The 26121-nt window shown below is 37.2% G+C and overlaps 1 protein-coding gene across 1 annotated transcript; it reads left to right on the forward strand.

Annotated features, from left to right (window-relative positions):
• The first annotated feature begins 456 nt into the window (after positions 1–456).
• crybb3 (crystallin, beta B3) lies at positions 457–25710 on the forward strand. Its single transcript, XM_056457297.1, has 6 exons — positions 457–1660; positions 5536–5618; positions 8739–8857; positions 11420–11552; positions 16853–16995; positions 25261–25710. The coding sequence occupies exons 1-6, from the start codon at positions 1447–1449 to the stop codon at positions 25568–25570; spliced, it is 1002 nt and encodes a 333-aa protein (XP_056313272.1). The 5' UTR covers positions 457–1446; the 3' UTR covers positions 25571–25710.
• Positions 25711–26121: the final 411 nt, after the last annotated feature.

Below are 26121 nucleotides of genomic sequence, written 5' to 3' on the forward strand. Positions count from 1 at the left end.
AAAGTAAACTCCTGTCAAAAGTAAACTCCTGTCAAAAGTAAAGTCCAGTCAAAAGTAAAATCCTGTCAAAAGTAAAATCCAGTCAAAAGTCAACTAAACTCAAGTTAAAAGTTAAGTCAAGTCAACTCCTGTCAAAAGTAAAGTCCAGTCAAAAGTAAACTCCTGTCAAAAGTAAACTCCTGTCAAAAGTAAAGTCCAGTCAAAAGTAAACTCCTGTCAAAAGTAAACTCCTGTCAAAAGTAAAGTCCAGTCAAAAGTAAAATCCTGTCAAAAGTAAAGTCCAGTCAAAAGTAAAATCCTGTCAAAAGTAAACTCCTGTCAAAAGTAAAGTCCAGTCAAAAGTAAAATCCTGTCAAATGTAAAATCCAGTCAAAAGTCAACTAAACTCAAGTTAAAAGTTAAGTCAAGTCAACTCCTGTCAAAAGTAAAGTCCAGTCAAAAGTAAACTCCTGTCAAAAGTAAAGTCCAGTCAAAAGTCAACTCAACTCAAGTTAAAAGTCAAGTCAAGTTAAAAGTCAAGTCAAACACAACCCAAAATTATGCCTGTTGGGCCTAAAAAAAATCACAAAATAATAGTGTTAATGACTGAATGAATCTGAATGACCCAAATGTGTCCAGTCCATAATAAAAATCACAAAAACTGAGTGTGAATGACCCACGTCTTCAATTCAAGCTAATTCAATTGAATTCGGTCCAAGTCAAGTCAAGTCAACTCGAGTCAAAAGTCAAGTCCAGTCAAAAGTTAAGTCCAGTCAAAAGTCAAGTCATTTCAAGTCAATTCAATTCGGGTCAAGTCAAGTCAACTCGAGGCAAAAGTCAAGTCAAGTCAATTAAAGTCAAGTCAAGTCAAGTCAACTCCTGTCAACTCCTGTCGAAAGTAAAGTCCGGTCAAAGATCAAGTCAACTTAAGTCAAAAGTCAAGTCAACTCCAGTCAAAGTAAAATCCAGTCAAAAGTCAACTCAAGTCAAAAGTCAAGTCAAGTCAACTCCTGTCAAAAGTAAAGTCCAGTCAAAAGTCAATTCAAGTCAAGTCAATTCAATTCAAGTCAAGTCAACTCAAGTCAACTCAAGTCAACTCCTGTCAACTCCTGTCAAAAGTAAAGTCCAGTCAAAGATCAAGTCAACTCAAGTCAACCTAAGTCAAGTCAAGTTAAATGTCACACAACACATCACAAAATTATGCCAGTTGGGCCTTAAAAAATCACAAAATAATAGTGTGAATGACTGAATGAATCTGAATGACCCACATGTGTGCAGTGTGTTTGGCTAGAGAGAGAGAAAGAGAGAGAGCGGTGTTGTGATGACAGCAGCTGATCCCGTCTGAATCCTCTTGGCTCGTGCCCTGTCGGTGCCCGCTGTGCCCACACTGGCAGCAGCTCCGGCTGGTGTCCACAGGGCGACTCCTGCCAACTCTCGGCCTATTGAGATTCAGTCTGACGGACACAAATGCGAGCGACAGACTTGCTGCATCAACAGCAATCGACGGCCGGCCCATTTCTGCTGCTGTGGACGGAATTAAACCATAAATACCCCCCAGGTCCCGTTCACTCGCCCGGCACACCCTCACCTCCAGACACACTCACACAACACACACACACACAACACACACACAATCGAGTGGACGGAGAACTGCTGAAGCTGGAGACGGCAAAAAAGAAAGGTAAAGATGCATCTGACTTACTTTTCTACATGCATGCTGATAAAAAAATCAATATTATTGCAAAAATATTGTCTTATTTTGCCTTCTAAAGAGTTGCTTATTGATTATTATGTGTTTGTGTACATTTCTCAGCATATACGAGTACACATCGCGCATTTAATTCATATTTTTATCATCCATTTTGAAAAGGCTCCGATTTATGAGGTCCAATTTTAATGGGAAATGCTACCTGGGAACTCTTTCTTGGATGCTTAGACCTGAAACTGCTCAATCCAAATCCAGCATCAGTTATGAAATCTCACTGGCACACTACCGAGTTTATGACTATATACTCTGTAACATTTAGGGGTGTCACGATTCTCCAAATCCTCGATTCGATTACATTTGCGATTCTAAAGTCACGATTCGATTAAATTTTCGATTTTTAACAAAAAAAAATTTTAAAGCACAAGCTATGCCATTTTAAGACGTATATGCAATATAATAACATCTGACCTTTGTTCACAATGTACCACACACTACATTGTCAAATATAAAATGTTTATTAACATTTCTAGCACGGTTCTAGCACGTTAATTAAATGCTGAAAACCGGAGTTTTCTATCACTGAATAAGGTCGCATGTCCGCGACTATAAATACTCCTATCGCGCTTGTAATTGCCTTTGCACGTGTTGAGTTGCTTGGAAGTTTTATTCCAAATGAAGACGGGAGAGTAGTTTGTGTTACACTTGTCGGTTTAGCAGATACATCTATGTTTTTGTGGTGCCTGCCGAGATGCCCGGCCATGTTTGTCGTGCTGCCGGTGGAATAATGTGGTATATGCACATTGCAGAGCTTGCAAACTGTGTTTTTTCTGTCGACAACACGAACGTTGTCAACATAACTCACTGGAAATCCAAAATACTTCCACACCGGCGACTTCAGTGAAAGAGGAGGGGGTTCAATTTCTTTCGATGGGTCTCCTGCGTCTGCAGTTGCCATGCTGTCTCGTGGCTGTTGTAGCTGTTAGGTTGACGCGCATGCGTGAGTTTTTTTCCGCTTGGCAAGTCAAGCTGCTGCTGACGGGACATAGGGGCGGGGCAGCATCGACGATTCCATTTTTTAGATTCGATAATCGAGATTAAGCATGAATTTCGATCGATTTCGATGTGACACCCTTAGTAACATTACATTTCTAGTTTTCGTATCTTTCGTATCGTAACAGCTGAACCCACATGTATGGCTATTCATATTATATTTATCTGCAAAGTGTGTATATTCTGAGACTATGTTGTTTGTTTGTTCTGTTGTGTATAAAAAAACTTAAAATAAAAGTATTGAAATAAAAAAATAGTAAATAAAAAATATATATGCTTACGATATTATATATTTGTGCTTATACATTAGATTAGTCAGTATCGAAGGCAAATCTGGAGCTAATCTAATAAAAAAAAGTGAAGATATCGTTTAATTTATTAAAGGTTAAGGAAAAATGTTACTTAAAAAATTAAAAAGAGCAAAAATATACTTTTTATATACTAAATAGTATAAAATATATAGTAAATTTGTATGTATTTTTGCAATATTTCACATGAATGAATTCATGCAAAATTAATGAATTCGCATGCATTATCTTTTTATTTATAAAGATGTTCTGACTATTGATTGAATAAATATATATTTATAGTATATAATTAAAAATTACTAAATCTTTTTTGTTTAAATGCATCAAAATATATTACTTTATATTACCATATATTACTGTACAAAATATATTACTGTATTTTACATACATTAATTTACAAAATATGCGGAATAGTATTGTATATTACTGTCCAAATATGTTCCCGTATATTACCGTATATTCATGTGCAAAATATATTGCTGTATATTAAAGATATAGGCTGTATTACCAGTTATTACTGTAAATTACAGTACATTCATGTACAAAATATACGCTGTTCTATCATTCATTACTGTACAAAATATATTACTGTATTTTACATGCATTAATGTACAAAATATGCAGAATAGTATTGTATATTACTGTCTAAATATGTTCCTGTATATTACCGTATATTAATGTACAAAATATATGGGTTTCAATAGCGTTTTGAGTGGATTATGGACTGTTTTTGTGACACACAACTCTAAAAGGTGTGTGTTGAAGCTGTTATAATCTGTCAGATCTGTGGTTCAAGCGTGAGAGAAAAACAGTATTGTAAGTCATGTTTCTTTTCTTTTCTTTCTGCTTAATGACGTGCCCCCAAAAAAGAGATTTAAAATAAACAAAACAATATGATGTCTTTTGACTGCATTCTTTAATAACTACATTACACAATACATGTACTTTTACTTTCAGTACTTGAGTAGTAAATTTTGAAATAAACTACTTGCAATACTTAAGTACAAAAAATGTTGAATACTTTAGTACTTCCACTTTAGTATGGTGCTTAAAGAGCACTTTTACTTCTACTCAAGTCACTTTTTGATAGAGTACTTGTACTTTTACTTAAGTCTGGGTCTCTAGTACTTTATACATCTCTGGTTATTACTGTACAAAATATATTACTGTATTTTACATACATTAATGTACAAAATATGCGGTATTGTATATTACTGTCTAAATATGTTCCTGTATATTACCGTATATTAATGTACAAAATATATGCTACATTATCTGTTATTACTGTACAAAATATATTACTGTGCATTAATGTACAAAATATACGGTGTATTACTGTATAAATTATATTGCTGTATATTACCGTATATTCATGTACAGAATATATTGCTGTATATTACTGTACATTAATGTACAAGATATATGCTGTATTACCAGTTATTACTGTAAATTACAGTACATTCATGTACAAAATTCATGCTGTTCTATCATTCATTACTGTGCAAAATATATAACTGTATATTACCATATATTAATGTTTAAAATATACGGTATATTACCATATATTAATGTTTAAAATATACGGTATATTACCATATATTAATGTTTAAAATATATGGTATATTACCATATATTACTGTACAAACTATATTATCGTATATTAATGTACAAATATATATGCTATATTATCAGTTATTACTGTACAAAATATATTTCTGTATATTACCATTGTACTCAATTATGCTGAGCACTGTACTGAGCACTATATATATATATATATATATATATATATATATATATATATATATATATATATATATATATATATATATATATATATATATAAAATAGTTATTGGTATAAAAGAGCAGTGAAAATAGAAATTATTCCAGAAACAGAAACTTTTATTATTAAACTGAAGTGTCCAGCACTTTGTTTTTGTGTGTTTGTTCGTTTATGAATTTTTGTTTGTGTTTGTCTGCTTGTGGCTTTGTATGTGTGTGTTTGTTTGTTTATTTGTGTTTTATTGTTTGTGTTTGTGGTTTTTTTGTTTGTGTTTGTGTGTGTTTGCTTGTGTATTTGTTTGATTGTGTTTGTTTGTTTATTTGTATTTTATTGTTTGTGTTTTTGTTTGTGTTTGTGTGTATTTGTGTTTGTTTTTGTTTGTGTGTGTGTTTGTGCGTTTTTGTTTGTGTGTGTTTTTGTTTATGTGAGTGCTTTGTGTTTGTTTGTGTGCTTGCTTGTGTATTTGTGTTTGTTTGTGTTTATGTGTGTGTGTTTGGTTGGTTTTGTCCATTTGTTTTGCGTTTATGTGTGTGTTTGTTTCTGTGTCTGTCTGTGTTTGTGTGCGGTTTGTCTTTATGTTTGTGTGTGGGTGTGTTTGGGTTTGTGCATTTGTGTTTGCATTTATGTGTGTGTGTTTGTGTTTCTTTGGGATTGTGCGTTTGCATTTGCAATTATGTGTGTGCGTGCGTGCATGTGTGTGTTCAGGTGGAGAGATGTCGGATCAGCAGGGAGTCCCAGATCAGCAAGTGGCTGGGAAAAGCCAAGGAGGAGCAGGAGCGATCTACAAGGTCCAAACACACTCATTTATACAGCTTTTATTATGTTTTGATATCTTTTATAGTTTGTTTACAATAATGTTTCTGATGTATCTGTCCTTTAGTCTTTAAATAAATAGCATCTGTTCAAATTTTAATGGTCAGCACAGTTGAAGTCAGAATTATTAGCCCCCTTTAAATGTTTTTTTCTTTTTTAAATATTTCCCAAATGATGTTTAACAGAGCAAGGAAATTTTCACAGTATGTCTGATAATATTTTTTCTTCTAGAGAAAGTCTTATTTGTTTTATTTCGGCTAGAATAAAAGTGTTTTTTTTTTATTTTTAAACACCATTTTAAGGTTAAAATTATTAGCTCTTTTAAGCTATATTTGTTCTCTATAGTCTACAGAACAAACCATCGATATACAATAACTTGCCTAATTACCCTAACCTGCCTAGTTAACCTAACTAACCTAGTTAAGCCTTTAAATGTCACTTTAAGCTGTATAGAAGTGTCTTGAAGAATATCTAGTCAAATATTATGTGCTGTCATCATGGCAAAGAGAAAATAAATCAGTTATTAGAAATGAGTTATTAAAACTATTATGTTTCGAAATGTGTTGAGGAAATGCGCTCTCTGTAAACAGAAATTGGGAAAAAAATAAACAGGGGGGCTAATAATTCAGGGGGGCTAATAATTCTGACTTCAACTGTATATAAATTGAGCTTTGGCAAACACGTATAAGCATATTTTATGAAGTAAAATAAAAAAAGGAAGACTTTACAACAAGGCTTTAGTAATTAATGAGAGTTAATGTGTTTACTAACATGAAACAAACAATAAACAATACATTTCCATCATTATTTATTCATATTTGTTAATATTATTTTATAAAAACTGTTATTCATTCATTTTCCTTCGGCTAAGTCCCTTATTTATCAGGGGTCACCAAAGCGGAATGAACCACCAACTATTCCTGCATATGTTTTTGCAGCCACAACCCAGTACTGGGAAACACCCATACACTCTCACATTCACACACACACACTCATACACTACGGTCGATTAAGTTAAATCAGTTCACCAATAACGCATGTGTTTAGACTGGGTGGGGAAACCGGAGCACCCGGAGGAAACCCACGTAAACATGGGCAGAACATGCAAACTCCACACAGAAATGGCAACTGACCCAGCCGGGACTCGAACAAGTGACCATCTTGCTGTGTGGCGACAGTGCTAACCATTGAGCCACCATGCTGCCAAATAATTTACTGTAAAAATAAAAATAAAAAAAACGACTCAACTTAAAATTATAAGGTAACTTTCTGCACTGCTTTTTTTTTTGAGTTGACTCAACTTTTTACCCACTGTAGTTGACTCTATTTAAGTTTAGTCTACTCAAAATAAGCTGTGCTGCAAGTTATCTTACAATTTTAAGTTGTCAACTTTTACGTTATTACAGTGAATGAGCAACTTTATATTTACAGTTTTAAGTTGAGTCGCAATGTTTTTTTAACAGTGTTGTTAATTCTCATTAACTCACATGATGATGATGAAGCCTTTATTTGTCACATACACTTTTACATGTAGCGAAATTGGACCCCCCTGACCATACACAAACATCACACAATTCAGAGGAAGTCGGGTCAGACACGTCAGGTCAACTCATTAACTAATGTTAACAAGCACAACTTTGGATTTTATTAATAAATGTTGAGCTATGATTAGGGCCAGACGGAATCGGTGGACGTTTTTTGCTATTTCTGCACAGAATTTTGTTTAAAATCTGGGATTATGCAGAATGATTTGGGGAAAATCATAACTAAAACCTTAATATATGAAATAAAAAGTAATACCTTTTTAACTTTTATTTAATGTTTACAATGCAAATCCAATTGGATTCACTTTATTTGGTAAACGAAGCAAATCTCTCATACAATATCTCTACTAAAAGACCATAATATTACTGTAATTAATCTAAAAACTGAATAAATATAAATTTACACACATTTACACAACTAAATAAAACGAATCAATGATAGGCTAAAAATCTGTACGCGCAGATTCCGTGTGGGCCTAGCTATGATTAATAAATATTGTACAAGTATGTCATGTTACTAAATACATTAATAACATTAACTTATGAAACCTCATTGTAACGTGTGACCAAAAAAATAAAAAGTAGACACCATTCATGAAAGAAAAGCAAGTTTTTTTGGGTCAGTTTTTTAGTTGCTATGGTGCTCTAAATGGTTGCTATGGCATGTCAGATTTAGAATAATCCTAAGAGACAAATAAGCGCATCCCCGGATCTCTGTAGTTTTTTGAATGGAAGATTCTTCACCATTGTAAGTCACAATGTGCCACAGCCATTCTACACTGCAGCCCAAGACCGGTTACTCACTGAAGCTAAGCAGGGCTGAGCCTGGTCAGTACCTGGATGGGAGACCACAAGGGGAAATCTAGGTTGGTGGTGGAAATGGTGTTAGTGAGGCAAGCAGGGGGTGTTCAACCTGTCCAGTATAGTGATGGGGACACTATACTATCAGTGAGCGCCGTCTTTCAGATGAGATGTTAAACTGAGGTCCTGACTCTCTGTGGTCATTAAAAATCCCATGGCACTTCTCAGAAAAACTAGGGGTGTAACCCTAGTGGCCAAACATGAAAATGCGCTATATAGATACACATTACATTACATTACATTACATTACATTACTATGGGCAAGTGTGGGTCTTCTCATGCGCCCCAGGGGTACAACTTACTCCCCAGTTTAATATATAGTTATCACAGCTTGACAGCCTCTTCAGTTGTGGAAGATCATGTGTTTATATGAGTATTTTGTTCTGAGTTATAATGCTTTAAAGTTTGGTCCCATGTTTGTGGATGGGATTTTTCCAAGCTTTTGGAAAACCAAAAGTTGGACCAGTTGGAAAATACATAGCAACAATGCAGAACACAGCTTTTTGCCAAATTTGGGGCTTGTAGAATTAAATCCCAAGGAGGAGATGGAGTTCTCAGAAGACAGTATATAAGTAAATAGTACAACGAGCTATTTCTCAAGCCAACATAATTATTCAAATAAACGTTATACACATTATTTATAAACAATATTATAGTTTAAGATTAAAATGTGTTGAATTATCTGAGCAGGTCTCACTGTATGAATTCGAGAACTTCCGTGGGAAAAAGCTGGAGCTGTCAGCAGAAAGCAAGGACTTGATTGAGAAGAACTTGGAGAAAGTGGGATCAATCATCGTTGAGTCCGGCCCGTGAGTACAAACACTCTGCTCTCAAAGCTGCATTATTCTGCGATGGAAATAAAAGTGCTGTATGATGCTGTCTTTACTCAGAAATTGCTTTTATATTTTACAAATGATTAATACAAAGTAATTAAAAGAAACAGGGAATGTAATGGGATGTTTTTAGGAGTAAGGAAGGCTGAAATTGTATTTTATTGTCTGTGGAAGATATTTTTGACAGTGTTTAAGCAGAAGTAATATTCAACCAATAATGAAAATCCTGTCATCATTTACCCACCTGTAGAACTTTCTTCCATCCTTCTTGACAGTAAAAATGTTGAACAAATGGATCTGAAAACTATGATGAAGTGGTAAAAAGAAAGACGTTTTAACTAGCTAACAAACTAATTTCATGAGAAAGAAAATACAGTAGGAGCTGCAATATCTGACGTCTTTTCCCCCCAGTAACTAATTAAAGAATTAGCTCAAAATTAATTGTGAATTATTAATGTTATGGATAGTTTATTAAATGCATAAGCTGGTTATAATAAAATATAGGTAGATTGTTAGTTCCAGTTGACTACATGAGTAACTGTTAATTACAAAATTGCAACTAACTACTTATTTCACTATTAAATATTTTGGTTACTACAATTATCTAATTAAGACGGAAAAAAATAATAAAATTAAATTGAAAACAGTATTTTCTGTTTTCAATTAAATTTTATTAGTTTTATTCCATTTATTCCAAATTAAATAATTTTAGAACTCTCTCGCTCTTTCTGTGTGTTTGTGTTCGAAAAAAATAAGCTAACACTTTATTTTAAGGTGTTCTTATTACACGTTTCATCTACTTACTATAGTAAATACAATTAATTATGCATGATTACACATAGCTAACCCTTAACTGCATTGTATCCATATAGTAAGTACATGTAATTACTATTACTCATTAGTTAAATGGATAGTAACATTATAAGACGGACACCTTAAAATAAAATGTAACCAAAAATACCTTTGCGATAACTAAAATCACTGGTGTACCTACCAGTGGTGTAGTCGGGGCTATACGCACGTATACTCAGTATGCCTATTTTTTTCCACTAGCTGTTTTGCTATTACGACTTCTGAGGATCAATAATTGCGTATACCCTCGGTATACTCACTTGTTTTGCTGATTAGACCTGCCTTATTTACTTATATTCGCATCCCTTAACTGAAAACCAAATGGTTTTTAAACTCTCATCTTAATTTGTTGGAATCGGTGCACTTTTGTTTATATTTTGCACCATTCCCCGCCCCCTGACGACCTCAGAGAAAATTTCGTGAATTTTTCAAAGTCAACTGAATGATGTCTCGCTGAAACGTTCAGGTAAAATGATAAAACAGCATGGGCGGGTTGGGTGGGTAATAGTACACCACTTTTTTTAGGACTACACCACTGGTACCTACATACCTGCATACTCTATGGATACCTACATGCTCTGTATTGAAGTGTGGTTTATTTATAAACTAATTCGAGAGGATCACGTGCTTATGATTGACCACAGCTGGTCCTGCATTAGCTAATGCATGATTCACCAATCAGATGAATCCTACACAATGTAAATAACCGGAGTTTCTCACCTCAGTCATCTTTCCCTCGAAGAATCCTCCTTATAACCCCTACTCCTCCTCCGTTTTCCTAGATAGGGAGGCATGGTGGCCCAGTGGTTAGCTCTGTTGCCTCACAGCAAGAACGTCACTGGTTCGAGTCCTCACTGGGCCAGTCGATGTTTCTGTGTGCAATTTGCATGTTCTCCCCATGCTCACGTGGGTTTACCCCGGGTTCCCCGGTTTCCTCCCACAGTCCAAAGACAAGCGATATAAGTGAATTGACTAAACCAAATTGGCACCATAGATGAGCTCTTAGTCAGGCTTCTACCTATGCTTTAGTCAGCAGTCTATCTCTCCATAGCAATCCCTACAATCTGTCTTAGACCCTAACTAAACCAGGGAGTTCTCGAGACCTACCTTAGCTCAAACTCCCCTCTCGTCCTTCGAGTGGGAGGGAGCCCCGGGCTCGAGGATCCTCTGAGCTTAGGGCTCTCTCCCATGACAGCATGCCAAACACACTTTATAATCAATCATCAGCTAAATGTGAGTTCTTGAAAGAATGTGCTTTATAATACATAGAATATATTTTAAAATCTTTTATATTTGCTTGTATTTTCAATTGCAGAACTTTTATTCCTCTATAATTTAGATTCATATTCTTCTTTGTTGTTGTTGTTGTTATTTTAAGGTCACAAGAGGTTGTGTAAACATTTCACTCATACTGTGCACGACTCTGTATGTGATTCAAATTTAAAATTTGAATTTTGAATTTTAAATTTGAATTTTGAAATTGAATTTTGAATTTGAATTTAAATTTTGAATTTGAATTTGAATTTTGAATTTGAGTTTTGAATTAGAATTTTTTATATGAGTTTTATATACATCAAGTACTAAAATAACTCAAAGGAAATGGTGTGACAAAACAGATTAGGAATTCCTGCTTTAATCAAAAGAAATGATTCGTTTATCCCTCATGAGATGATCTTGTCATCATAGATGGGTGGGCTTTGAGCAGAAGGGCTTTTTGGGAGAGCAGTTTGTCCTGGAGAAGGGAGAATATCCTCGCTGGAGCACCTGGACCAACAGCCAGAACAGCTTCTGCCTGCTGTCCATCAGACCCCTGCGCGTGGTGAGAGACACATTCACAACACACACACACACACACACATTACCCAAAACCTGAGGCCTGTACCATGAAGCTGGTTTACCTGGTTAGCTGGATAAGTTTCAGTTTAGTTTGCACAAACTCTAGATTTAAAGGGGATCTGTTATGCAAAAATCACTTGTATAAGAGGTTTAAACACAGTTATGTGGCAGCAGTGTGTGAATATAACCAGCTTCTAATGGTGAAACTTTATTAATTCTATTTTTAATAATCACACTTGATAAAACAGCCTGCAGGAACACGTTGATTCACATTCTCCCTTTGTACTTGTCATCAGAAGAGGAAAGCCCCACCCATTAGTGATCACCTCACCCTCATTAGCATAAACAGCCCTGAGTGAGAAGCAGCCGTCCGCTGTTAGAGTTTGACCTGCTGAAAATAATGTCAGCGACTAAGAGGATTATAAATGTGGCGTTTTAGATGCACAAATGAACACTGGAGTCTTCATAGACTGACACATTGTCACACACTTGTTTTGACATTTTCAGTTTTTCACACAGATAATGTTAGTCCTGTTACTGAATCTGCAGCTATTCTGACACACAGGTGTTTGTAGCTCCGCCTTCTTTTGAAAAGAGAACAATCTCATTTGAATTTAAAGTGACAGTCACCAAAGTGCCACAATTTGAATCAAAGCCTTTTGCAAAAGGAACTTCACATACATACTCTAGGGACATCTAGAGACTTTTTTTTACATCTTGCAAAAAGAGGCATAATTGGTCCCCTTTAAAGTCAACATAAAACGCAAGTTAAGATTGTTCTTTTTTTCCCCATATTGTGACTTAAATTTGATTGAAATGGTCCAGAAATGAGAAATAATGTAGGGCAGTGCATGTTTTCGTCTTTTGGGAACCAATTGGATCATTGGAAGATAGGTGTTGCTAACAAAATTGAGGAAGACTGATGAATGGCAAAAAGCAAGACAAAGACTGAAATCCCTGCTCTAAATGACTGATAGCCCTGCCCTAAAGGATTGATCCCGCCCTAAATTACTGATAGCCCTGCCCTAAATGACTGATGTACCCACCCTAAATGACTGATAGCCCTGCCCTAAAGAATTGATATCCCCACCCTAAATTACTGATAACTCTGCCCTAAATGACTGATATCCCCACCCTAAATTACTGATAGCCCTGCCCTAAATGACTAATATACCCACCCTAAATGACTGATAGCCCTGCCCTAAAGAATTGATATCCCCGCCCTAAATGACTGATAGCCCTGCCCTAAAGAATTGATATCCCCGCCCTAAATGACTGATAGCCCTGTCCTAAAGAATTGATATCCCCACCCTAAATTACTGATAACTCCGCCCTAAATGACTGATATCCTCACTCTAAATGACTGATAGCCCTGCCCCTAAAGAATTGATATCCCCACCCTAAATTACCTAAATTACTGATATCTCCACCCTAAATGACTGATAAGCCCCCCTAAATGACTGATAGCCCTGCCCTAAAGAATTGATATCCCCACCCTAAATTACTGATAGGTCTGCCCTTAATGACTGAGACCCCCACCCTAAAGAATTGATATCCCCACTCTAAATTACTGAAAACTCCGCCCTAAATGACTGATATCCCCGCCCTAAATGACTGATAGCCCTGCCCTAAAGGATTGATATCCTCACTCTAAATGACTGATAGCCCTGCCCCTAAAGAATTGATATCCCCACCCTAAATTACCTAAATTACTGATATCTCTACCCTAAATGACTGATAAGCCCCCCTAAATGACTGATAGCCCTGCCCTAAAGAATTGATATCCCCACCCTAAATTACTGATAGGTCTGCCCTAAATGACTGAGATCCCCGCCCTAAAGAATTAATATCCCCACCCTAAATTTCTGATAGCTCCACCCTAAATGACTGATATCCCCGTCCTTAATGTGTGATAGCCCTGCCCAAAAGAATTGATATCCCCACCCTAAATTACTGATAGCCCCACCCTAAATGACTGATATCGCCACCCTAAATGACTGACAGGCCTGCGCTAAAAGATTGATAGCCCTGCCCTAACTGACTGATATCCCCACCCCAAATGAGTGATAGCCCCAACCTTAAGGGACGGATACCCCCACCCTACATGATTAATAGCCCCGCCTTAAAGGACAGATAGCCCCACCTTAAAGGACTAATATCCCCACCTCAAATAACTGATAGCCCAGCTTAAAGGACTTATATCCCCACTCCAAGTGACTGAAAGCCCTGCCTTAAAGGACAGATAGCCTGCCTTAAATTAATGGGAGCCCCACCCTAAAGGACTGATAGCCCCGCCTTAAAGGAGTGATAGTCTTTCCCTTAAGGACTGAGATATATTAATTAGAATTAACAGATAAATTAATTTAAAGTTTTGAAATGAGTTTTTTATTAGTTATCATGGACGGCTCTTTTCATTGTGTTTATAAATGTGTTAAAGGCACAATATATAAGATTTGTTTCATTAAAGTATCCAAAAACCACTAGAACAGTGTTATATATTTTGCTGACTTATGTATTTACATTATCCCAATTGTTTGGAAGAATGCTTAAATCTAGGGAAACAATCCATTTTAATTAGTGAGACAGAGCGTGTGCTGTGTGTTCGTGCTTATGACTTTTGGTTTTAAAGAAAGCATCGAAACAGGAGCGAGGCTTTCATATGTTGTGTGTTTTATTTGACTGCACAGAAGCAGCATATAACAGAAGCCTAAAATCTTTTTATTCTGATAAAACAGAGCTGCTTCTTCACCACATGATCACGAGCTGTGGTGGACTGTGGCATAACAAAAGCTCTGCTGCTTTTGTGCGTTTCTCTCAATTCACTTCCACCGCTTTCAGCCTTAAAGCTCGTACACACCGGGATGCTTTTCGTTTGCGTTTATTGTCAGCGTTTTTCAAGACGTTTTTCCGGATTCAAACCCCAGACATTTTCACTGGCGTCGAGCAGAAAAGTATGCAAAATCACTTGACGTTAAGTTCGCAGAATCGCAGAATCATCCTTGACGTTAGATGGCGCTACACAACTTTAAGCTGACACCCGCTTGTAACACAGAAGAAGACAGAAAGTTGCCACGCTTGTTGTTATGGAAGGTTTAAGTAGCAGCTGTAGCGATGAAGAAATGATTATTGTTCACCAGTGCTATAAGCAGCTCCACGTTCATATCACCTCTGGGCATCTTCGTCAATGTGCGCTCGCATTGACAGTTTTGCGCTTGAGCACCTCCAAGTGCTGTTTACCGTAACTTCAGCAGCTCCGTGCACGTGAACAGAAGTGCCAATCTGATTGGTGGAGAAGGTTTTGGCTTTGGTTTCTTTTAAAATGACGCTTTTACGCCTGCTGTTTTGCGCATTGCTGTGCACAATCACATTGAATCACCTTTAATTGAATCACTTGAATCACCTTTAGTCACGACTCACGAGGTGTTAAACGTCAATGGAAAACACAAGCAAAAAGCGCCCCGGTGTGCACGGGCCTTTACTCTGCTTCATACTACCATTATAATAATACTTTAGCTCACCCATCAACATGATTTCTGCAGGAGTCCCACAAGATGATAAAGAAGACCACAACTTCCATGATTCCACACTCAGTCACACCCTCATCAAAATACTTTATTGTGAATACATGCTCTCTAGTGGCAAAAATTACACACTGCGCCTTTACGAAAATTAATAGATGGAAAACCCCGTTATAAATAAGCTTTAGAATCAGTAGATTACTGTAAGCTTTAACATGAGTTTTTTTTTACATGAGTTTCGGTTGAGTCAGAGTCTGTATGCTATTTTTTACTTGCACTAAAGCAAATTGTTTTCTTTTCATCACCATGGACAATGTTTTATTTTTTATTTTTACGCTTTTGTGAGAAGTCAGGTTTCAAGGCATGCGATTGGCTGTTTGCTAATGATGTCACAACTTCATGCACACACATTCCCCGAACTCAAAGCCAGAGAAAGTTTATTATCAACATCATGGTACCAAAAAAGGCTGACTGGATTGGATAGGTTTGGAACTCAAACCAATCCTTTAAAGGCACAGTATGTAGTATCAAAAACAAACAAAGACCTATTTTTTTCATCATGGAAGTTCTTTATCCGAGAGGACTCCTGCAGAAATCATGTTGATGGATGAGTTAAAGTATTCAACACTTATAGCATGAAACAGAGTAAAAAGCTGTAGAAGTGAAACGAGAGAAACACTGAAGCAATTGCAGATGAGATACAAGGGTGATGCGGCAGGAAAGCAGCAGAGCTTTTGTTATGCTACAGTCCACCACTTCCTGTTGTTCAGCTCATGATCATGTTGAGAAGAACCAGCTCTGTTTTATCAGACTAAATACCGTTTAGGCTTCTGTTATAATGCTGCTCTGTGCAATCTAATGACACACACACGACTTCTAAAAGCCTCGTTCCTTTCTATAAAACCGAACCGAATGTAGAGGGACTGGGATGTCATTCGCATGAACACACAGCACACACTCCATATCACTAGTTAAAAGTGCTTATTTCTCTGAATTTGAACATTCTTCAAAACATCTGGATAATGTATGTACATTAGTCAGCAAAATATATAACACTGTTCGAGTGGTTATTGGATATTTTAAAGAAAATAATAATACATATTATGCCTTTAAGATGTCTTTTAAGACTGCTTAGAAAATTCTGGTTTTATTTTATATGCATGTACTTTTCAAAAGGTTTAGGGTGTTTTTTTGGTATGAAATGCACACTTTAATTTAGCCGCAATGCAAATGTACAACATATTTCATATTAAAATGTTTGTTTTTCATTCATTTTCCTTCGGCTTAGGCGCTTATTTATCAATGGTCGCCACAGCGGAATGAACCGCCAACTATTCCAGCATTTGTTTTATGCAACGGATGCCCTTCCAGCTGCAACCCAGTACTAGGAAACACCCATACACTCTTATTTACACATACACTATGGCCAATTTATTGTATTCATATCACCTATAGCGCATGTGTTTGGACTCTGGGGGAAACCGGAGCACCCGGAAAAAAACCGACGCCAACATGAGGAGAACATGTAAACTCCACACAGTCCAACTGGAACTCGAACCAGCAACCTTCTTGGTATAAGATAGCAGTGCTAACCACTGAGCCACTGTGCAGCCAAATTTAACTTTCAGACTCTTCTTTTGAAATTTATATCTTGTAAAAAAACAGGGGTTAACAGGGGTTAGTTTTTAATCTTTAAATGATAAAATCGGACATATTTAATCTCATAGTATAACTGCTGAGCCCAGTGTTTGTGCTCCATCCTCAGGACAGCGCCGACCACAAACTACATCTGTTCGAGAACTGCAGCTTCGCCGGGAGAAAGATGGAAATCGTGGACGATGACATTCCCAGTTTGTGGGTTCATGGCTTCCAGGATCGCGTGGCCAGTGCGAAAGCTGTTAACGGAACGTGAGTATGAAAAAATATCTTGACCATGTTATAAATCGTCCATTAACCTATCAAGATTTTATTCACACGCTTAAAAAAAATTATTAATTGGATTTACTAAATTTTTTAAGGTAAACAATTTTTGCAAACAATTTATATGGGCTGAATTAACACAAACTAATTAAATTAAGTAATACTTACTTACTCCCAGGGCCATTTATATCGCAGTTAATATTGAGCCGCTCCATATTGGTGTTTCGTAACATCTAGTTTTTATAAGGAGGGTTGTTAGCTCAACGCTCAACCCCCAACCTGGAGGACCAGGACATACACACATATACTAAAGACAATTTAGCTACAGCACATGTGTTTGGACTGTTGGGGAAACCGAAGCACCTGGAGGAAACCCACGCCAAAAATGGGGAGAACATGCAAACTCCACACAGAAATGCCAACTGGCTCAATTGGGGCTCGAACCAGCGACCTTCTTGCTGTGAGGCAACAGCGCTACCCACTATGCCACCATGTCTCCCTAAATTGAGTAATGTTGAACTTAATTTGTTTGTTTAAATTCAGCTTATATAAATTGTTTGCAACAATTTGCAATGAGCCATTTTTTCAGAGCTTGATCATTGGTTTGTGATTGATTGACCTTATTTTTCAAAAGTAGGCGTGGCCATTGTAACCTTACTGTGTCGAGACTTCCCATCTCGTTTACTTCCCATCTTGTTTACTCGTTATCAGTGGTGTTAAGTAACTAATTACAAATACTCAAATTACTGTAATTGAGTAGTTTTTCTCAGGAATTGTAATTTAAGTAGTTTTAAAAATCTGTACTTTTACTTTCACTTGAGTACATTTTTAGTGCTGTATCGGTACTTTTACTCCACTACTTTTCTGCAATCTGCAGTCACTACTATTTTTTTTTGTCTATGGAGATTTGAAAAATCAGTCCTGCAAGTCCAATCAAATCACACATAGAAAGTAAATCGCATCATAATGAACAACCTCAAGACATGAGCGATTTATAGTTGCAGCAAACTGTTTGGAAGTATTCAAAGTTACCAAGAAGATGTTCAAAGTCTTTACACGCATTGACCCAGAGACTGTTTAGATGCATGTCACTGATGAGAAGATGACGGATGTTTACTGTATGAGGACAAAAATGGCCTTAAACACCCAGCAGGCTCAAGACGCCAACATGACGTCAGATTGACGTTGTACTCCAACATCATGGGGACGTTGCATTTTGTTTGGAAATGAAAATCACGTTGACGTCAGAACCCAACGTCAACGTCCAACCTAAAACCAACCAAATATCAACGTCTAATGATGTAACAGCTTGATATTGTGTGGACGTTAACACTATTGACATTTATCAGACGCTGGATTTTGGTTGCCGTACCTGATAAATAAATGTCAGTATTTGACATCAATAAGATGTTGGTTTTATATGTTGGGTCGACGTTGGATTTTGGTTACTTTCTAACAACCTAAAATCGACCAGATACGCCATTATTGGCCATCAAAATAACATTGTCCTTAGACGCTGGCTAGCTGTTGAATTTTGGTCACCTGACGTCACAACCTAAATCTAACCTAATAATAACGTCTTATGACGTGTGCCTGCTGGGCAATGACTAAATGCACTACAGAATGTTACATTTACACATATCCACAACGTTTTTAACAGCGTGATACTCACTACTCACTACTTTTGAGTACTTTTGAAAGGGCTACTTTATACTCATACTTTGAGTAATATTTACAACAGATACTTTTACTCTACTTGCACTACATTTTAGGCAAGTAATGGTACTTTTACTTGAGTATGATTTTTCAGTACTCTTTCCACCACTGCTCGTCATGCTGATTGATGTTCAAACTGGTATTTTCTTATAATTTAAGTAATCATTCATTCATTTTCTTTTCGGCTTAGTCCCTTTATCAATCTGGGGTGGCCACAGCGGCAACCAACTTAGCGAGCACATGTTTTACGCAGCGGATGCCCTTCCAGCTGCAACCCATCTTTGGGAAACACCCATACACACTCATTCACACACATAAACAATGTGTAATTTAGCTTACCCAATTCACCTGTAGCGCATGTCTTTGGATTTGTGGGGGAAACCGGAGCACCCGGAGGAAACCCACGCCAACTTAAGTAATTATATTATTAAATAATTATATTTTTTTAATTTGACTGTATTGTCATCAACACACTAGTTTGTAGATCAAGTAGTTTGTCTCTTTACTGTGTTAATTTGTCATTCCTAGTCATGTGTGTGTGTGTGTGTGTGTGTGTGTGTGTGTGTGTGTGTGTGTGTGTGTGTGTGTGTGTGTGCGTGTGTGTGTGCGTGTGTGTGTGTGTGTGTGTGTGTGTATGTGTGTGTAACTGTATTTCCTTCTCTTTCCCACATGTTAATCTCATCTGGACAGCATTAATACCCCATGAAATGTCGCCATATATCATCCATGCCATATATATACCACATCAGCCTTTACATTACACAGAGATCAAGTCTTCAGAGCCCTGCACAACAGCTTAGTGAGATTATAGACTTCGCAATGAATTATTACAGTTACTATAGAAAGCAGGGCAAAGTGATATCATTTACATAGTTTTTAATTTTTTAAATAATGTTAATGTTGAAAACTGTGTGTGTGTGTGCACAAGTCTGGTTCACATGGACAGAAAGTTGTATAATGATATGGATTTGACCAACACAATCTCATGGCAATTCATAACTTTTTGATTTAGTGGCTAAATTGTATGAATTCGAATGATCTCATTGGTACAATTTAGTACGATCTGATCATTCCCCAATGACGGTTGGGTATAGGGTAAAGTCTAGATCAGATACGTGGCTGGCCGGCTGGAGGTGAGATATACACATTAATATAGCAGCATTTTTTATGACACTGTATAACAATAATTAATATTTGTACAGTACTTTAACGGTTGGGTTTAGGATTGGGGTAGGGGTAGGCTTTAAAAAATACAATTTATTGGGTAATTTTATAGATAGCATAAATAAAACTCGGTACAACTACTGTATTTACGTTACTGGGATGTTTGGGGTTTAGGGGTGGGGTGAGTATAGACAATATTAAAATACAATAAATGGGAAATTTAATAAATAATATAAACAATTCTTGTTAACTTCCGGCCACAACCATGTCCGACCTAGCAACAACCTGGGTTTAGGGGCAGGGTTGGGTGCCACGCTTCGTTTTTAAAATCATACATTTTTTTCTAGGGCTGAGATTAGCCACTAAACTGATGACACGTAAAATAGTTACATCATGAGATCAGGCTGGTTTGACTTAGTTGTACTCTATTAAGTTTAAGTTTAAAGCTTTAGTAATCCCCTTGGGGCAATTCTGACATGGTGATGCTTTACATATAACAAGAATGACACTCTTAACACAATAAACACCAACACTTAACATCAAGTACACTAACAAAAAAACTACTGAAGGAAGATAAATATAAAAATAAATAATAATAATGAGAACCTCTAGATCCGAGGCCATGGTGCTTCACCGGAAAAAGGTGGTTTGCCATCTCCAGGTTGGAGGAAATTCCTTACCCCAGGTGGAGGAGTTCAAGTATCTGCAAGAACTCATTTTTACTGGATTATCTTGTTGGATAGGTATTATAACTACACTTTTTGATGTACCAAAAATATTTCCTACTATTTTGTCAAATTGCTTTATTTACACATGTGCATTCAAACAGTAAGTTTTAGAAATAATAAAAATACTTTGAATTAGAAATTAAAATTCTTAGAATAAAGAAATGAAGAGTTCAGATGCCCAAACCTCTAAATGCCATGTAAAATTAGCATTTTTCTCAGCCTTGTATATTTATGTTCAGTTATTTCACTTTAAAGGCAATGGAAAGGACGTGTTCATCACTATAAAAGTAAAATCACTGAGTCCACACACAGGAGATGGAGAAAAATGCTAATTTATAAGAAAATATTAAATGGCATTTAGAGGTTTTTGCATCTAAACTCTTCAAATATAAAAATATACTTATTTTTTAAATAATTTTTTTTAATCATAATTTTCTGTTCAAACTTTATTAGATTAGACTTTATTAAATTAAAAACTGAAGCCTACTGGCAAATAATAAACTGGCCAGCGCATTCAACCATCCCCAGTGAGAATTTGGCCATTTGAATAATAAGATAAATTCAAACATATTAATAATGATCCAACTTTTAGTCTTTCAAACCACCTGAACCCCCTCAGCTACGTGCCTGACTATTTAATTTATTGATAATTTATTTTATTTAATTAATTGATTAATAATATATTTTAATAGCAGTTAAATAATTAATAGCAATATAATATATATATATATATATATATATATATATATATATATATATATATATATATATATATATATATATATATATATATATATATATATATATATATATATATATATATATATATATATATATATATAAAAAACAATATTAATTCTTGCCGGGGGTGTGGGGGGATTGTATTCACTTGTCCCCCGTCCCCACCAATGTCAAGTACAAACCTACGCCCTTGCTGTCTCAACATTAAATGAGTTTCCACAATGAAAACAATCTTTGATGAGCCTTATTAATAATTGTATGTGTGTTTTGATCAAATTTTAATCTGTTGTCAATAATTAAGGTGGTTTACAGGGACACACCTCATGTCCCTGTAATTCACTTTGCTTCATTCATTCAAAAATCACGTTTGACGGTATCTTGACATTCGAAATTTGTTACTTCAAATTTTGACATTTCAAGTTTCAAACAATCTTATGTTTAATAGATGCCTAATAGACATCTAAATGTAGACAGCTTGGCTAAAACAAGGCTAAACTTGGGCTGTCAGTGAAAATCTAAGGCCCTGTTTACACTGTCAAGTCTTGATGCCCAATTCAGATTTGTTGCCTATATCTGATTTTTTTTTGCTCATGCATTTACACGTTCTTTTAATTGTGACCCATATCCGATTCATGTGTTTACACTTGCCATACAATTTACGACACCGTGTATGCGTAAAGGGGTGTTCTAGCATCTGCGCCACACTAGCCACGATGGAAGAAATTGTCTTGCTTTTAGCTCTGCGAAATATGCGAAGTTCAACTTTAAAATTATTTTTGAGGCAGGGGAGGAGGGAAAAGATCCGTCATTGCAGCTTGCACCTATGGTTTATATATGGTGTCCTCCACCATTCAGAGGAATTTGTTGGTACGAGAAAGATCTCAGGTCTGGTGGGAGCAAATTGTGGCGACTCCATGTTTCCGCTGTTGTTTACCGCGTTGGCATCTCCACACACACTCTTCTAAATCATTAAACCGCAGAGAAGTACCACATTGTCACAAGTTTAATGACGTACAAAACGGAATGCCTCAATAAATCCGATCTACCTGTTTACATGATTTATATCTGATTTATTTGCACATATGAAGGGGGCCTGAAACCGATCTCTGAATATCTGAATGCATGCGTTTATTTTTTGTGTTTACACTGTTATAGAACAGATCCAATCTGTATCACATGTGAGCTAAAAATCGGAATTGGGTCACATTTAATTGGCAGTGTAAACGGGGCTAATAGACAGCTAAGAATAGCCCAAAACTAGACTAATCGTCAAATAGACAGATTGCACAGACTTTGTGTAGTCATTCATTTCTGTTTATTTGATGACTAGTCTAGTTTTGGCCTATTCTAGGACGTCTATTAGATTTTCACTGATAGCTCAAATTTAGCCTTGTTTTAGCCAAGATGACTATGTTTAGACGTCTATTAGATATCTATTAGACATCTTTAAAAAAAATGCTTGCTGGATTGAGTTTAGGGGTTTTGCTTAGATTTAAATCCCAGTTATGATGTCTATATGGGGATGTACCAAATATGCATTAGCATGATATATTTTACCCCAAATGGCTTAAGGATATCAAATATTTCTTTGTTTTATGGCAGTGTGTATGTGTGTTCATTCATTTCTGTTTATTTGATGACTAGTCTAGTTTTGGCCTATTCTAGGACGTCTATTAGATTTTCACTGGTAGGCCAAATTTAGCCTGGTTTTAGCCAAGAGGACTATGTTTAGACGTCTATTAGACATCTACATTTACATTTAGTCATTTAGCAGACGCTTTTATCCAAAGCGACTTACAGATGAGGACAAGGAAGCAATTTACACAACTATAAGAGCAGCAGTGAACAAGCGCTATAGACAAGTTTCAGGCGTGTAAAAGTCTAAGAAGCAAAAATTAGTAGAAAATATTTTTTTATTTATTTATTTTTTTTTATTTTTTTTTTTTTAGAGAGAGAGAGAGAGAGAAAGAGGGCTCAGTTAGTGGTATAGCCAGAGAGGCAATTGCAGATTAGGAGGAAAAGTGGAGACTAAACAGTTGCGTTTTTAGTCGTTTCTTGAAGACAGCAAGTGACTCAGCTGTTCTGATGTAGTTAGGGAGTTCATTCCACCAACTGGGCAGATTGAATGTGAAAGTTCGGGAAAGTGATTTCTTCCCTCTTTGGGATGGAACAACGAGGCGACGTTCATTCACAGAACGCAAGTTTCTGGAGGGCACATATATCTGCAGAAGTGAGAGCAGATATGAAGGAGCCAAGCTAACGGTCACTTTGTAAGCAAACATCAGAGCTTTGAATTTGATGCGGGCAGCAACTGGAAGCCAGTGCAAACGGGTGAGTAGCGGAGTGACATGTGCTCTTTTGGGTTCATCATAGACCACTCGTGCTGCTGCGTTCTGAAGCAGCTGAAGAGGTTTGATAGAACTAGCTGGTAGCCCGGCTAGCAGAGAGTTGCAATAGTCCAGTTTGGAGAGGACAAGAGCTTGAACAATGAGTTGAGCTGTATGTTCAGATAGGAAGGGTCGGACCTTTCTGATGTTGTAGAGTGCGAATCTGCAAGATCGGGCAGTTCTAGAAATGTGGTCAGAGAAGTTCAGTTGGTCATCAATCGTTATTCCAAGGCTTTTTACCATTTTGGATGCAGTGATGGTTGCTCCATCCATCTGGATTGAAAAGTTATGGTGAAGAGTCGGGTTGGCAGAAACTTCAAGCATTTCCGTTTTCGTGAGGTTAAGCTGGAGATGATGATCTTTCATCCAGAGTGAAATGTCTGACAGGCAGGCTGAAATGCGAGCTGGAACCGAGGGATCATCAGGGTGGAAAGAGAGGTATAGCTGGGTGTCATCAGCATAGCAGTGGTAGGAAAAACCATGTTTCTGGATGACTGTTCCTAAAGATGCCGTGTAGATAGAGAAGAGAAGTGGTCCAAGCACAGAGCCCTGAGGTACCCCAGTGTATAGATGCTGTAGGTTGGACACCTCTCCCCTCCACGACACCCTGAATGACCTGTCCGAGAGGTAGGAACTGAACCATTGAATAACAGTGCCTGTGACGCCCAGTGACTCAAGCGTAGATAGCAGGATCTGGTGGTTTACAGTGTCAAAAGCAGCTGATAAATCCAGCAAGATGAGGACAGATGATTTAGAGTCTGCTTTAGCCAGTCTGAGGTCCTCCACGACCGAGAGCAGGGCAGTCTCAGTTGAGTGGCCTTTCTTAAAGCCAGATTGCTTGTTGTCCATGAGGTTGTTTTGAGTAAGAAAGTCTAGGACTTGATTGAACACTACTTTCTCCAAAATCTTGGCCATGAATGGAAGCAGGGATACCGGTCGGTAGTTTTCAAGTAGCGTTTGATCTATTAGACATCTTTAAAAAAATGCTTGCTGGGTTGGTTTTAGGGGTTTTGCTTAGGTTTAAATCCCAGTTATGAGGTCTATATGGTGATGGACTATGCACTGGCATCTATGATGAGATATATTTTACCCTGAATGATTAGAGTTGAGGAAATCGAGACTTTCTATGATTTTCATGTGTTTAAATCCTAGATATGAGGTCTGGAAGAGGGTGTAAAAATTGGTTAAATCCCAGTTATGATGACTATATCGTGATGTACCAAATATGCATTGGCATGGTATATTTTACCCCAAATGGGTTAGGGAAATCAAATCTTTCTTTGTTTTATGGCAGGGTTTAAATCTTAGATATAAGCTCAAGATGGTGATGCACCCAATGTGGACGTTTTGCCAGTATCGGATCACAGAAACTGTATTCAAACTTCATTTTTCACTAATGTATAGTGCATTCACAGTGTATAGTGTCCATTTTCATACACTGCACTGAAGTCTGATCAATGAGATAAAGCAAGTTTATAAACCCAGAATCTCACTCCAGTCTCTCTTTTATTCCTCAGATGGGTGGGCTACATGTACCCTGGCTACCGCGGCCGGCAGTTTGTGTTTGAACATGGCGACTACAAACACTGGAACGACTGGGGAGCCACAGAACCACAGCTGCAGTCCGTCCGGCGTGTGCGAGACATGCAGTGGCACAAACGGGGCTGTTTCACCGTCCCCGTCCCCGACCCGGCTCCCAAACCCAACCCAAACCCCAACCCCAATCCAAACCCCAATCCAAACCCAAACCCCAATCCCAATCCTGCGCCCAATCCAGCCCCAGCTCCCGCTCCCCCTGCCCCATCCGCCACGGCTGCCAGCAGCTGAATAGCTAATAATAATGATAATCCCATGACCCTGCACCTGCTCAGAGGGCCACGAAGAAAGCTGGAAAGCAAAAGTGACTGCCTTGATTCTTGTGTGTCTATCATTGGAAATAAAGGCCTCGGCCCTGGTTTGATCTCTGACTTTCGGCTCGTGTCTGATTTTATTTGTTTGGGACTAACACTATCTGGGTTTCAATCCTAATGAGAAGAGAATCTTTGAGAAGAGAAGCGATTTTACATATGAAACGCGATACAAAAATCTTCCAAATGTCATTTACAGTGGACCCTTTTCACAAGAAGCGTTAAAGAGTCATCAGCATCTTAAATCCTTGAAAGCTTTTAATGTGTAAGATTATGTAATGTGTGCATCTATATAGCGCATTTATCGTGTATGGCCATACACCCGAAGCGCTTCACAATCATGAGGGGAGTCTCTCCACACCACCATCAGTGTGCAGCATGCACTTGGATGATGCGACGGCAGCCACAGGACAAAGGTGCCAGTGCGCTCACCACACACCAGCTATAGATGGAGTGGAGAGACAGTGATAG

The sequence above is a fragment of the Danio aesculapii genome, chromosome 5 (assembly GCF_903798145.1).
Source record: "Danio aesculapii chromosome 5, fDanAes4.1, whole genome shotgun sequence".
In the NCBI taxonomy this organism is placed as follows: Eukaryota; Metazoa; Chordata; class Actinopteri; order Cypriniformes; family Danionidae; genus Danio; species Danio aesculapii.